Here is a 14,341-nt window from a genome sequence, read left to right on the forward strand (position 1 = left end):
AAGAAAATAAAGACTAAGAAATGATAAATAATTTGCCCAAAGACCTTCTGATGACAGAAGAACTGGCACTGGACCTCTGCCTGCCTGATTTTGAGGCCTGAGCTGCTAACCTTGCTCTACTCTGTGTGTGTGTGTGTGTGTGTGTGTGTGTGTGTGTGTGTGTGTTTTGCTCAGATTTTTACTAGCAAAGTGGCTAGTGTTTATTTTGGCTTAAGAAAATCTCATATGGCCAATTCGATGGACGTATATCTAGAACTGCACCTGTATTCATGCACTGTGGCCTGGAGAATGCAGATCTGCTTTCCCTTAATCCGTCTCAGCCTTGACAAGCACCGGGGGGGTGGGGGTTAAGAGGACTGTTACAGACCAAGGAGCTTCTTGCCTTGAACCAAGAGATTTGTACCTCTGCTAAATGGTTTGTTGTGAGATAAATTGTAAGACAGAGTAGATAAGCAAACGACCCAAGCAGCTAAGGTCAGCGTCCTGAGTCTCTGAATTATTGAGATCAGGGAGCCATGTGTAGGTGATCACAGGGGTAGAGTATGGTTGAGGCAGCCTTGTTAGTTGCTGTTACTCATTTACTTCTCTATGGTCAATCAACCAATCAGCCATTAATCAGCTTCTGTGTACAGGTCATGTTCCAAATATTCTGACTGAGGACTGCTGCTCAGAGATGACATCTTGACTGTGCTACTATTGGAGGTCAAAGGTATCTTTGGTTTGTGGCTGACTTGGTTCAATGACCTAGAGAAATGTGAACCTTAGGGACTGAAGAAGAACCAATATTTTTGGACGATAACATTTGGGATAAAAACAGGCTTTTCAGAGACAGTGACCAGAACATGGTGGAGTGAGAGACATCCTCAGATCTCTCCTCTGGAAACAACAATAAGCTGAACATCTAAAACTCAACAAAGAATACCCAAAGCACACACCACCACATCTGAGCATGGGATCTGCTCATAAGAGCTACAGGCCAGAACCCCAAGAGTCCAACGGTGGACTGGGAGAAACAAAGAAGCTTCCCCTCACAGCCAGAGCTCCCTGCAGGAGGAGAGAGGGTGGAGAAGGTGCAGCAAGTTCCCTGAATGACCCTGCCTGGGAGATCTGTGAGCTCCACGCAGCTGGCGGCAGTGCCAAGGCATCAGGACAGAAAGCAGAGAAGCAGGGACAGCAGAGAAGCAACAGTTGATTATTACAAGCCACAGATGCAAAACGTGAGGCTGAGCCACAGCCCCCATCCTCCAACCCAGAGGGCCCCTCTCCCTATATCCTCCGAGACCAACGCCACGGAACCCCAGGAGAATCTGAGCAAATGCTACCGAAACTGTCACTAACACTGGCAAGGACTGAGACTGAGGGCAGCGAGTGTGATTGAATATCAATAAGAAAGAAAAAGGCATTATTAAGACTTTATATAAAGTAAGGATCCAAGAGGCTTAGACTCCACCTACTGGAAACCAAAAGAAAAACGCCTTCTTTGCAACGGGATAAAAGACCTTTATATAATAAATCTTACTGGGAAAAAAAAAAAAAGCAGAATACACTTCCATTAATACCCAGGCAGAGAAGTAGTCCATTAAACACCATGAACAACCAAGGTGACAAGGGAGCTCAGAAAGAAAGAGAAAAACCTCCAGAAAATCAGCTTAAAGGCATAGAAATATGAGACTTAAATGACAGAATTCGGAATGGTACTTCTGAAAAAACTCAGTGAGATCCAAAACAATTCATATCAACAATTTCAGAAATTGAAAAAATAACTAGATGAGCAGAATGAATTCTTTAGCAAGGAGATTGAAACCCTCAAAAAGAACCAAATAGAACTTCTGGAGATGGAGAACACACTGCAAGAGATGAAAAATAAAATAGCAAGCTTGAGAAATAGAGTCGACCAGATGAAGGAAAAGATCAGTGATATTGAAGACAGAAATCTAGAAATAAATCAGAAGAAGAGAGCAACCGAAGAACAAAAAACAATGAAAGAGAAATACAAGAACTAGCTGATACCATCAGGAGAGAAAACATAAGAATCATGGGCATTCTCGAAAGGGAGGAAACAGAGCAGGAATTAGAAAGCATTTTCAGACAAATAGTTGACAAGAATTTCCCAAATCTAAGGAATAAGTTGGAGCTTGAAATTCAAGAAGTCAATAGAACACTCCATTATCTCAACCTAAAAAGGCCTTCACCAAGATACATTGTATTAAAATTATCAAAAATCAATGACAAAGAAAAACAGGCTTTGCAAAACTCTAGGTTAAGGTTAGCAGATCCTTGGATTCAGGCTGAAGGCTGGGACACCAGAGTCTGAAATGACTCTAAGCCCAGAGGTGTACCTCATGAGGACACCACAATTTATTGTAAGCCTGTTCTTAGCAACTAAAATTTCCTCTCTGTTTTCTTGTCACCAGGTGAAAATGGGTTTGGCTAGGGAAAGAGGAAGTTGAGGGGGAAATGGAAAGGATGAAAAGAGAAGAGGGAGTCGATAGCTTTGGTTGACTGCTTGTTTTTCTCTAGCAGTTGTGGAGGTGCACTTATCAAAAAGCAGAAGGCAGAAAACTTGGGGTTCAAGGTCATTCAATTCTAGAGTCCTAGGGTTCTTACCTATGTTCTTACCAAAGCAATCCAACAAAGCCTTTACTCGGAAAAAAAAAAAAATGTTTTATTTTCCCTTGCCGAATGTTCAACTTTTTATTCTGAAACAATTTAGAACTTATGGAAAAGTCGAAAGAGTAGTACAACCTAGATTTCCCAAATATTAACATTTTGCCTCATTTATATTTTCATTCTTTCTTTATATGCATACATATATGTTTAATGTTCATTTATTTATATACACATTATTTTTTGAATTGTTTGAGAGTAAATTGAAGATATGGTACTAGTCATTAAATATTTCAGTGTGTATTTCTCAAAAAGCAGAACATTTTCAAGATAATCATAATAAATTATAAAAATTGAGAAATTAATATTAATGCAATATTATTTATCGGATCTACAGATCTTGCTCAAATTTCACTAGTTCACTTAATAATGTGCCTTATGGCAAAAGAAAAGAATGATTTTCGGTCCAGGGTCACATGTTGCACTGGGTTATCAGATCTCTTTAGTCTCCATTAATCTGGAACAGTCCTCAGTCTTTCTTTTCCTTCATGTCTTTGACATTTTTGAAGAGTACAGACTATTCATTGTGTAGAATTGAAAGATGTGTCCCGTGCGTTATCAGCTTCCAGTTATGTATAGACGTTCTCTGCATTCTTCCCAGTGTGGCATCTGGGATCTTCTTCAGTCTTTCTTTTCTTTCATGACTTTGAGGTTTTTGAAGAGTGTGCCATACCAGAGGGCGCATGACCTTGGTTTCTCCTATAACCATAAGTATTGATTTTTATCACTTGGTTCAGGTGGTATCTGTTAGATCTCCCCACTGTAAAATTACTATTGCTCTTTTTTTAATTAGTACGTGTCCTATGGGGCGATTCTTTGAGATTCTATAATTACCATTTCTCGTCAGAATTTCACCTACTAGTTTGAGCATCCATTAATCATTCTAGTCTGAAAAAAAATTGTTATTATCTCAGTAATACGCTCCATATTAAGTTGTAATGGTCTTAGAATTGAGTTGAAAGATGACATTAACCCACTGAAATAAGAAAATGGAAACCAACTTGCAAATATTTTTGTAGTGGCAACACCAAACCACTACTTTTCCTAGCAGTCTGAAAATAATTAAGAATCTGATCAATCAATTAAAATTGAACAACATTTTCTAATAGATGTTGTCTCTTCTACTCTTGAATTTCATGAGATTAATGTCACATCAATTCAATGACCTGTATCAGCTTTGCTATGGCTCTTCTCTCTCTCTCAATCTCTTCCATTTACTTTTGCTATTACTTAATTAGTTTTTGCATTACTTTAGAGGAGTGGTTCAGCACTTAAATGATCATCTTCTCAATCAAATATGTTACTTTTTTAATCATGTATTTATCCATTCAAATGTATTAAAATATCTCGTTCATCAATCGTAGCTTATAATGCCTTGATGGTTCTAATTTGAATTTTTTTTTCTAATTTTGCACATTCAGGACAACATCTTTTATTGTTCAAGAAAGAAGTGTCCCTGTCATACACAGGAAAAACAAAATGCTCCTTTTGGTGTTAGCCCTCCTAATTCTTTGTGGTTTTTTATGGAATTATAAAGGACAGCTAAAGATTGCAGACATCACTGATAAGTACATTTTCATTACTGGATGTGACACTGGTTTTGGAAACTTGGCAGCCAGAACTTTTGATAAAAAAGGATTTCATGTAATTGCTGCCTGTCTGACTGAATCAGGATTAACAGCTTTAAAAGCAGAAACCTCAGAGAGGCTTCACACTATGCTTCTGGATGTAACTGACCCAGAGAATGTCAAGAGGACTGCCCAGTGGGTGAAAAATCAAGTTGGGGAAAAAGGTGAGTGATGTGGGAATGTGGAGACTTGAGGGGGTGCTGTGAAGTAACTAAAGTAAAATAAAATGTGTTCAGATTTTAAATAGCCTTTCAAGAAAATATCTCCTAAATACCAGCTATACACTAGAGAGCATAGAGAAATCTTAGGATAGCCCACGTAGTTCCAAGCTGCAAGCTCTCTGTGTGTGTGAGAGACACAGCCCAAGTTCTCTTCAGTCTTAAGTCCCAGTGGCTGAATTTAGAACTGAGATGGAGGTGTTGACTTTTGCTGGTCTCCTCCCACGAAGTGCTACTTTAGCCATATACACAGCAAAGCAACTTGGGGCTAAAATCTGTAGGAGAATATGGGAACAATCTTTGAATTGCCATCTGTATACCTGGGACCTGCTTCTCACTACAAAATGATTCCAGAGCTTATATATTTCAATAGGAAAGCATATAATGGCATGAGAATTTGAGAATAGGTGTCTTAGATAGTCATGGTAGAGTAGTGAGCCATTGGACTTCATTCTGCATTACATGACAGCATTCTGAACTTGAGGACTTTTATTGGCTTGAATGCAGTTTGAAATTTTTTCATGGATGAAGATATTTGGAGGCACAAAGGGAAAAACAAATGTTTTTCTCTATCACTATCTCTACAATATAGTTGAGAGTCTGAACCTCAAAACCAATGGTTTTAAAAAGCTCCAGATAATTTTAAAGCTTGAATTTCAAAACCTTTGCACATATTAAATGTTTCCCATTGTAAATAAGCCAAGTGAATGATAAACTGTTTTTCACCAAAAATAAACATGTCCATATACATGCGAGGGGGTTTTTTTGGTTTTTTGGGGTGTTTTTGTTTGGGGGTTTTTTTTTCGGTTTTTGGGGGGGTTTTTTTGTCCACATATAACAGTTTATAAATATTCTCACTGAGACAGTATCTGTATTTGACAATCAGAACCAGAAATAGAATAATTCTGAGGTGGTTTCCAATAACAAAACTTCAACTATATAAATTTAGTCTCCTACCCTTTCTGCTATCACTTCCCAAAAGTGCAAAGTATTTCAAAGCAGAAGTATGACTAGAGGAGGAAATGGCACCATTGTGTAAAGCGGGGGCTGTATTTCCATTAAGGATGCTGCTACCACACCTCCTTTCCTTCCTCCCTGTTCTAGGTCTCTGGGGTCTGATCAACAATGCTGGTGTTCTTGGTGCACTGGCTCCCACTGACTGGCTGACAGTGGAGGACTACAGAGAACCTGTAGAAGTGAACTTGTTTGGACTCATCGATGTGACATTAAATATGCTTCCTTTAGTCAAAAAAGCTCGAGGGAGGGTTATCAATGTCTCCAGCATTGCGGGTCGGCTTGCATTCGGCGGAGGGGGCTATACTCCATCTAAATATGCAGTCGAAGGCTTCAATGACAGCTTAAGGTAAAGTAAACACTGACATATTAGTAAATAATAGCTGCTAACATTTATTGAATGTTTATTATGTACCAGACACTCTATTTGCTGCTTTAAATTATTCACAATTTGTAGATGATCCCAGTGAAACTAAGAGAGATTAAATAACTTGCCCAAAGTCATCCAACTGAGATTTGAACCTAAGTCTATGTTTATAGAACTGAGATTTAAACATTTTTTATTTTTTGCTTTAATGCATGATGCTGATAGTGGTGATAAATTTATATTCAACAGGACAACTTGTTAAATAGTTCAGGAATCACATACAAAGGTTAAATCAGGGTAGGTCTCTCCATTGGTGTTACTGTCAGTGGCAGACAAAATAATATTATCTTATTTAAATCCTCAGTAGAAAATTATCTAGTAAAGTAAATAGAATTATCACAAAGTAATGACTCAGCTATGCAGCCTTTTTTTCCTCTTGTTGCAAGTTCTGGACCCAAATCTCCATACATTTCAGACACTCTAGCTAAATGAACCGTAACCTCTTCACCCCAACCCCGAGGATAAGAAAGACAGCTTTTCTCTGGTGCTACCATTTCCAAATGAAACTCGGAGCAGAAGTTTACTGATCAAAGGCGGATATTTTGCTGCCATGAGAAAGCACTGAGCACATCTTTTTGCTGTGTGCTGTCAGGGAACCCCAGAGCTCAAAACAAAGGACCAATTTAGCAAATAAACGCCCCAACTCAGCACCTCCAAGCATGTATTTCTTTAGGGGTTTATAATGTTTGAGTTTCACTGGGCTGCTTGAGTCTGTAGGGTTATGTCTTTTACCAAATTTAGGGAGTTTTCAGCCATTAGTTCATCAAATATTTTTTTTTCCGCAATCCACTCTCTAGCTTCCTTCTAAGACTATATAACACAAATGTTAGAACTGTTGGTTTTGTGACACAAATCCCTAAAGTTCTTTTCACTTTTTTGATTATTTTTCTCTCTGCTGTTCAGATTGGATAATTTCTAACTATCTTTCTTCAAATGTACTGACTTTTCTTCTATTCCGTTCTGCTATTGAGTCCAATCAATAAATATTTTATTTTGGTTATTGTATTTTTCAAGTAGCTCAGTGGAATTTTAAAATTTAGTTTTCTTTTCTACCTCAACTGCTAACATTTTCATTTTAGAGTTCTTAAGAAGCTGTTCCATGCAGTCTGTCCAAGTTTTGTAGCTACGTTCAGTGGAAAAGATGCAGGGACGGGGTGGACACTTTGTCAATTTTACCTGGAACCAGAACAAATTACTATCAGTTCAAAGCCCCTAAATTGCAAGTGGTTGCATTAGTCAAGATTCTGGTAGGAAATGGAGGCACATTAAAATTAGGTGAATATAGCAGAGCTTACTTAAAGGATTATTGACAAACATGGGAGTTGTGTAGGGAAATCCCAAAAGATAGTGTAGTATCTAGAGATTAATGACAGCAGGGGCAGCTCTAACCACAGGACTGAAGGAAGGAGACAAGGAAGTTTCTAGAACTTGGATACATAGAGGCTGTCATCTTCAATTGAGGGAAAAAAGTAACCAGTGTTGACATCACAGGGGGAATAACTAGCCCAACCTCTTTCTCTGTTCTCCCCCTGATCTCCCTCCAGTACTCCCAATTGACTGTACCCTACAGAAAGCCCAAATATAATTAATATAGGTTGGCCTCCCAGGATACAGATCAGGCAGAAGGGTGAGAATACTAGAGAAGCAAATGGAAGATATCCAGCTTAGTGTGCCATGATATGCAAGAGAAAAGACAAAATTAGGTATAGTCTTTCCCTCAATTCATCCATTTATTTATTCAAGTAGTATTTGTTGAAGGCACATTTTAGAGTTGTGCTCTATGTCATGGATCTAGGTTTAGCTTACTAATAAAAGGTTAGATTATTCTACTGAGATTAATAGGGATAGAGCAACTGTGTTTGGCCATTTGATCAGGTTACTGGGTTTGATTCTCCCAGGAAGTAAACACAATAATGTCAGAACAAGGCTTCTTAAATGTTAATGTGCATATGAATCACCTTAATTTTTTTCAAAATTCAGATTCTGATTCACTGGGTCTGGGGTGGGCCCCAATTTTCTGTATTTATAGCAAGCAGAAAATTGGGACCCACCCCAGACCCACTGAATCAGAACTGCCCATGGTTCAGGGATCCCACTTTGAATAGCAAGGTCATGGTGTACTTTCATTAGTCTCCTTGGTTGCCCCTTGGTTCTACTTTCAGCAACAGTGTCATAATAATATTTTAGTATACTTAGAGATTTATCCACTGTTAAAGAGAGATTTCAACTGAAAGGTTTGCGAGATTGCAATGCAGCTATGCCATGCCTGCAATTAACCGATAAGGAGGGTTTATTTCTTTCTAAATCATGGAACTGGTATTTTCAATACCATTGTATGCAAGCCGCAGTCCTGTGGTACTCCAGAATTTTTATAAGTAGGAGAGTTTAGAGGAGGCAGTCCAACTGGGAAAGGGTGGGGACTCTTTAAAGCTGTACTTGCCCAGCAAGTATATTGGTTTCATACTGGTTTTACTTACCTGGTAAAGTTAGTTGAGTGGCGTAAAGCCATTTGTCCTTAGAGTATATGTTATTTTCATGAGTAAGTGGGGAGACAAGTCTTCCTAAATATCCCTTGGCACTGTTATTTTCCACAATGCAAAAGAGATCAGAAGATAGGTGACTGAAAGACAATTAAGTTGAAAAATAACCTTTTTTATTTTAATACAAGTGAGTACCTTTCAAAATATGTCAAGGTCAAACTAATTTGCATTCTTGTAAAATGTACTTAAAACTAAACAATAGCTGTCTTGCTAGAAAGCAGAACCTAAGATAAATTCAATCACATTTAAATTCACCAGTAATTGCTTTCTTATATATTCTTACTGGAAATATAAATTAAATATAGAAAATAATTATTCATATAATGATTTGTCATACATTGAATTGCTTTAAAGAAAGGGGCACCACAATTCCCCCAAAACACTGTTGCCTAATAAATGCATAGACTTGATTTTCTGCAGCAACATGATGAAAAACTTGCTGAGCAGCACTGAGAACAGGTTAGTCAAGTCGAGATTGTCACATTGTGTCCCTCAGCACATCTTCATTCAGCTGTAATCTCCTCACATTCCTAGAATGGAGATAAACTTGTTTTTCCAGGCCAGGTGTTAGTCAATTTCACCATAAGTTACACCTGAGGACTGAAAAGAACCTGACCTTAGCCCGAATGCTTCTCAGTCTAATAAGAGTACAGCTAAGGGGAAACACTGGACCAGGAAAAGGGTCCTCCCAGATCTCTTTCCTATATTTTCACTAAACTAGTCCTCACTTCACCCACTGAACTTCAGGTTCTTCATCTGCAGAATAAGCAGGGTAGAACAAGATGCTCCTTTCCAATTCACCCAGTTCTGTGATTCCACAAAAAAAATCCGCAAGAAAAGAGTCAGCCAAATGAAACACATTCTCCAAATAAACCTCCATTAAACATCAGCAATGCATTCTTTTCACAGACGGGACATGAAGGCTTTCGGTGTGCACGTCTCATGCATAGAACCAGGATTGTTCAAAACAGAATTGTCAGATCCAGTAAAGACTGCTGAAAAAAAACTCGCCATTTGGAAACAACTGTCTCCAGATATCAAACAACAATATGGAGAAAGTTACATTGAAAAATGTGAGTTTCTGGGTGGGCCCTGGGTCCTCTGGGATTCTTTGTCCTAAACATCATGAAGGAGGCTTGAACATAAATGAAAAAATAAGGCTCTCATAATAATAGTCCAATAAGGATCTTAGATATGGATCAGGTGTTCCTATTAATTCCAATGTTATCTTTTGCTTCTCAGAGAGTTTATAAACATTTATTGATTATTTACTAAGTGCCATGTTCTCTACTAAGCACCTTATAAATTCTGTATATCATTTACTCCTCAAAAAAACTATGGAAGTAGTGAGCAGAGGCTTGGAAAGCTGAAATGTCTCAACCGAGGTAATACAACTCCTCTTGTTTGTGCCTGTGCTAGGACCCATGGTCTTCACCTCTACACAAAACTCCTCTTTTTGGTAAACACCAACCACTCACTCAACATTGTTTCAGGACTTATAGAGATTACAAAATATAAAGACTCAGACTCTGACCCTTGACTAGCTTACAATCTAGTTGACAACAAAAAGTAACAAAGTGAGACTATAAAACAATGAGACTGTATAGCATGCAAGAAAATCGATCCTTTACTTCTTAGACTTAACCCAACAGCCCAGAAGGGTGCTAGATAGTGTGGTCTCTAAATGCCCTAGGAATTCATACCAAGGGGAAACAAAAAAACAAAACAAAAAACCATTGCTGGTTAAGAAGCCTTTATGTGACAAGTCAGGTTTGAATAAAGCTTAAAGGACTGGAAGGAATTATGTGGGTAGAAAGTTTCTGGAGCAGGAATGCATGGGGAGTGGAGATGGAAGAAGTAACATTAGTCCAGAGACTGAGTCAGGGATGGAGGAATAATAATAAAGATTAGATTATGAGAACTAACATAGTGAAAATTTACTATGTACCTGTCACCATTATAATAGCTTTACATGAACTCTTTCATTTAAAATGCCCAAATAAACCCTATGTGTAGCTACCACCTTAATTTTGTAGAAACAGAGACACAGAGAAATAACTTGCCCGAAGTTGCACAATTAGTAAGTAAGGGGAAGTTAGATTTGTATCCAGTTACCCTGACTTTGCCATTTATTCTTGGGCACCACACTATACTGTCAACAAGGCATTACAGAGCTGGTCGTACTTCCTGTATCAGGGCTGCACCACCACCTCAAACTTTCTGGCCCTGTTAAAGTATACTTGATATTCTTCGAACTCGTACTGAGCTCCTGCTTTGAGCTGGACCAAGCCCCTCCTAATAGTGTCACTCTATCCCCCCAAACTGTGACCTTTCTTCTTCATCAGGGGCTTGGTAAGACAGCCAATTGTAGTAAGGTTCAAGGCTAGGAGTTTGCAAGGCGGAGCCAAGACCAAGTCAGAGACACCTGGGGAGGTTTTTAGAATGACTGACTCCCCCAACCACCCCACCCACTATAGACACACAAACACACACACACACACACACACACACACACACACACACAGATATGCACACAGAGATACACACATATATATATCAACTAAAACATCTGGTTTGACAGTGCCGACATGCTGCTGTAGGTTTAAAACCACTGCCATTAAATGCTTTTTCTCACTCCCTTACCAATTCTGAAGGTTCTGAGTAGATTCAGAAACAAAACTTTCATTTAAAAGAGCTGTCTTTATTGATATTGACATTGATACTTTCTAAATGCATATAAATATATCATCAACTTCCATCTCAAAATTATATTTGCATTGGCCCCTGGTTCAAATGTCCTGTCTCAGAAGTACCAGTTGGCTTCAAACCCAGTTTTACACAGGTTTACTTATTAGAGTTTTCCAAGTCAGGACTTAGAGATCAGCAAGACTCAGTTCCAAAGCAGACCACAAATTCAAGCTCACTTTTCTTCGTTCCCCAGGGTGGGGTAGTAGGAGTTTACAGTAACACTAAGACTTATTAGGTAAACTGTTAGGCTTTTTGAACAACTTGTGGCTACTGGGGCCTGAAGTTGAAAGGAAGATTTAAAATAATACATTTCCCTTGAGAAGACACAACTCAGGTGTGTTTTAAGAGCATAGGAGGAACGCTCCAAGCCATTACCAATCCCTTGATAAAATACCTACCTCTTCAAAAGTACCTTAAGTCATTACTCAAACACTTCACTTGCCTGAGAACCAGGATATGTTTAGCTTCCTGAGTCCAGTCTTTTGGGGAATGACTCTCTTTATTCACCAGGTTATAGAGATAGGTGATATATGACTACCTGTACACACACGCACAAACTACGTGTATACCCGCATTTCCTATAAACATAGTACTCCCTTAAAACAAATTCAGAATCAAACCCATAATTTCCTGGGCTCAGGAGGCTCATAGACTTTATGAAGTATCTTTACCTTGTTGCTTGAAAATAGTGCTTCTCAAAGTTTGGTCTCTAGACCAGTGCCATCAGCATCACCTGGAAACTTGATAGAAATGCATATTCTTGGACCTCACTTTACACCTACTGGAGGTGGGACACAGCGATCTGAGTTTTAACAAGCCCTCTAGGAGATTTTGCTGCCCACTCAAATTTAAGAGCCAATGGTCTAAAGAAAGCACTCCTGCATGCTTTTCTAAGGAATAGCTAGAAACCCATCACCATGGGCCTCAATTATAATGGCAAGTTTGAATTCCCACGTATGCATCATCCTCTTTGCACCCTAACCTCACATACTCTTTTTCCCTTTTTGACAAAGAATGAATGTACTTTTTTCTCTTTTTTACAGGTCTAGACAAAATGAAAGGCAACATATCCTGTGTGAACCTGGACCTCTCCCTGGTGGTGGAGTGCATGGACCATGCTCTCACAAGTCTCTCCCCTAAGACACGTTATGCTGCTGGAAAAGATGCCAAGGCTTTCTGGATACCTCTGTCTCACATGCCAGCAGTTTTGCAAGACTTTTTATTATTAAAATGGAAAGTAGAGCTGGCTAATCCCAAGGCAGTGTGACTCAGCTGACTACAAATGCCTGCCCCAGGCTATGAGTTTGGCTGATTTCAAGAAAAAGTCTCTCTCTCTTTTTTTTTTTTATCTCATTTCTTACCTAATCTCACCTGGACTCATTTAGATGATGCTTCTTTTGGTAAATGAAGGAATCCTACCACCACTGGTGATGTCCCAGTGTCCCTTCTCAAGTTTTCTTTGAAAAGAAAGGCAGGGATAGTATATCACATGGTACCTGCCCAACATTTAAGTTTTGCCTTCCTCGTTTGACAAAAGGGAAATTGAAAGACTTTCTCATCCAAAATGATCTCCATCATAGCTTGCCCCATGCTTCTAATCCCCACCACTTAGAGTAACTCCAGAACATTAAATATTTGTCTCTTATCGAAATGTTCGGAGATAAGTAGAATATTTTCATAAAAGAATTAGACATGCTCTGTTATCTTGTTGAGAATAAGACTGTGAAGGACTGGAACTCAGTTCTGTAAACTTTGATGGGGGCAGGAGAGGGACAGGTAACGAAGTATTATGTGACTGATATAAGCTAAGGGGCAACAGAAAAACGTTAGGTAGTACTGCAAGTAGGAGTGAAGGAAAAGGAATAGAGGACTGAAAAAACAAGCGGCTATAAAAGTAGGGGTAAAGAGACTCCAAGACAACCTGCCTACTTTACAGGGAACTATGGAAGATGAACAACCCTTTCAAGGCCACTGGGAACACTGATGCACACACAGCTGTCTGGTGGAAGGATGGTAACAGCAGAGAAACCACGCATTCCAAAAGAAGAAAACTGTGTGGAATATTAATGTTTATTCTGTGATGTGAATATAATAAGACTAGGAATATCCAATACAACTTATACCTGAAAATGGTTGGAAATTCTATATTTGAGGTGCTTGAAAATGCATGAAAACATAGAGCTAAATAAAAGACTCTCTTTAGCCTACAGTTACCACGACGGTCTGCTCCTTGCTCATATTCATGGTTCTAAATTGAATTGATCCTGGACCCACACAACATATACGTATTGTGAAGAAAATATTTAAATCTTCTGTTTAAAACTATATCCATCTAAAGATATCAATAATTCCAATCATTTTCATTCACCTTTCTGGAAACATTTGCTTACTAGGTAATTTCCTTTTTTCAAGTGTACAACATATTGATGACTTTGAAAAATCAAATTACCAATGGTGTCAGTCCACCTGGACATATATTTCATTATTTTGATGAAAGGTACATCATTCCTCCTTTTTGCATGAAAATGAAGTAAGTTGCAGCAAGAATCAAATGGAAGAACTCTCAAGCAAAGTTAGCTAAACTATTGTCACTACCTTCCTGTGAAGTCATTCACATCTTGGCCCTAGCCCTAGAGACAGATCACTGGTAGGTTTCTGATTTCTTCTGGTTACAATTAACCACCTGTGGATTAGGAAACCCACACTCGACTTGTCCATGGAGCTGAAGTTCACCAACGTTGTTTACTGGGGCTCCTTCTTCTAATCTTGAATTCCCAGATTTTGGCTTCATTTCACAGCTTCAAAAATGTCTGGCCTGCCTCTCTCTGATCTAGGCCTCCTGGGCTGCCAAGACTTTTAGAATCTGCAGGAATCTCCTTTGCTGAATTTCAATCATTCCAGTCCTGTTGTTGGCCCTTCCTAATGGTGTTATTTACTTAGTTTAGTCTAGACCTGAGTTCTTTGCTCATGTATCCCAATAGTTATGATTGGTAACTCTCTATTTTATCCAACCATAAAAAAGCTCTATTTAAATGAAAGCCCACAAATATGGTAACATATCAAAATAAAACCTAAATTATTTACCCAACTTTTAAAGCT

At 38.7% G+C, this 14,341-nt stretch overlaps 1 protein-coding gene across 2 annotated transcripts in view; it reads left to right on the top strand.

Annotated features, from left to right (window-relative positions):
- The window catches only part of DHRS9 (dehydrogenase/reductase 9), a 34,649-nt gene extending 20,308 nt beyond the window's left edge, over window positions 1–14,341 (top strand). For both annotated transcript variants that reach the window (XM_039855360.1, XM_039855359.1), the window contains exons 2-5: window positions 4,089–4,459; window positions 5,618–5,876; window positions 9,404–9,567; window positions 12,286–14,341. In XM_039855360.1, coding sequence (XP_039711294.1) covers window positions 4,147–4,459; window positions 5,618–5,876; window positions 9,404–9,567; window positions 12,286–12,509 — 960 coding nt within the window. In that variant the 5' untranslated portion in view covers window positions 4,089–4,146 and the 3' untranslated portion in view covers window positions 12,510–14,341. The remainder of the gene's footprint in view (window positions 1–4,088; window positions 4,460–5,617; window positions 5,877–9,403; window positions 9,568–12,285) is intronic.

The sequence above is a fragment of the Pteropus medius genome, unplaced genomic scaffold, assembly GCF_902729225.1.
Source record: "Pteropus medius unplaced genomic scaffold, Ma_sr-lr_union100, whole genome shotgun sequence".
Taxonomy (NCBI): Eukaryota; Metazoa; Chordata; class Mammalia; order Chiroptera; family Pteropodidae; genus Pteropus; species Pteropus medius.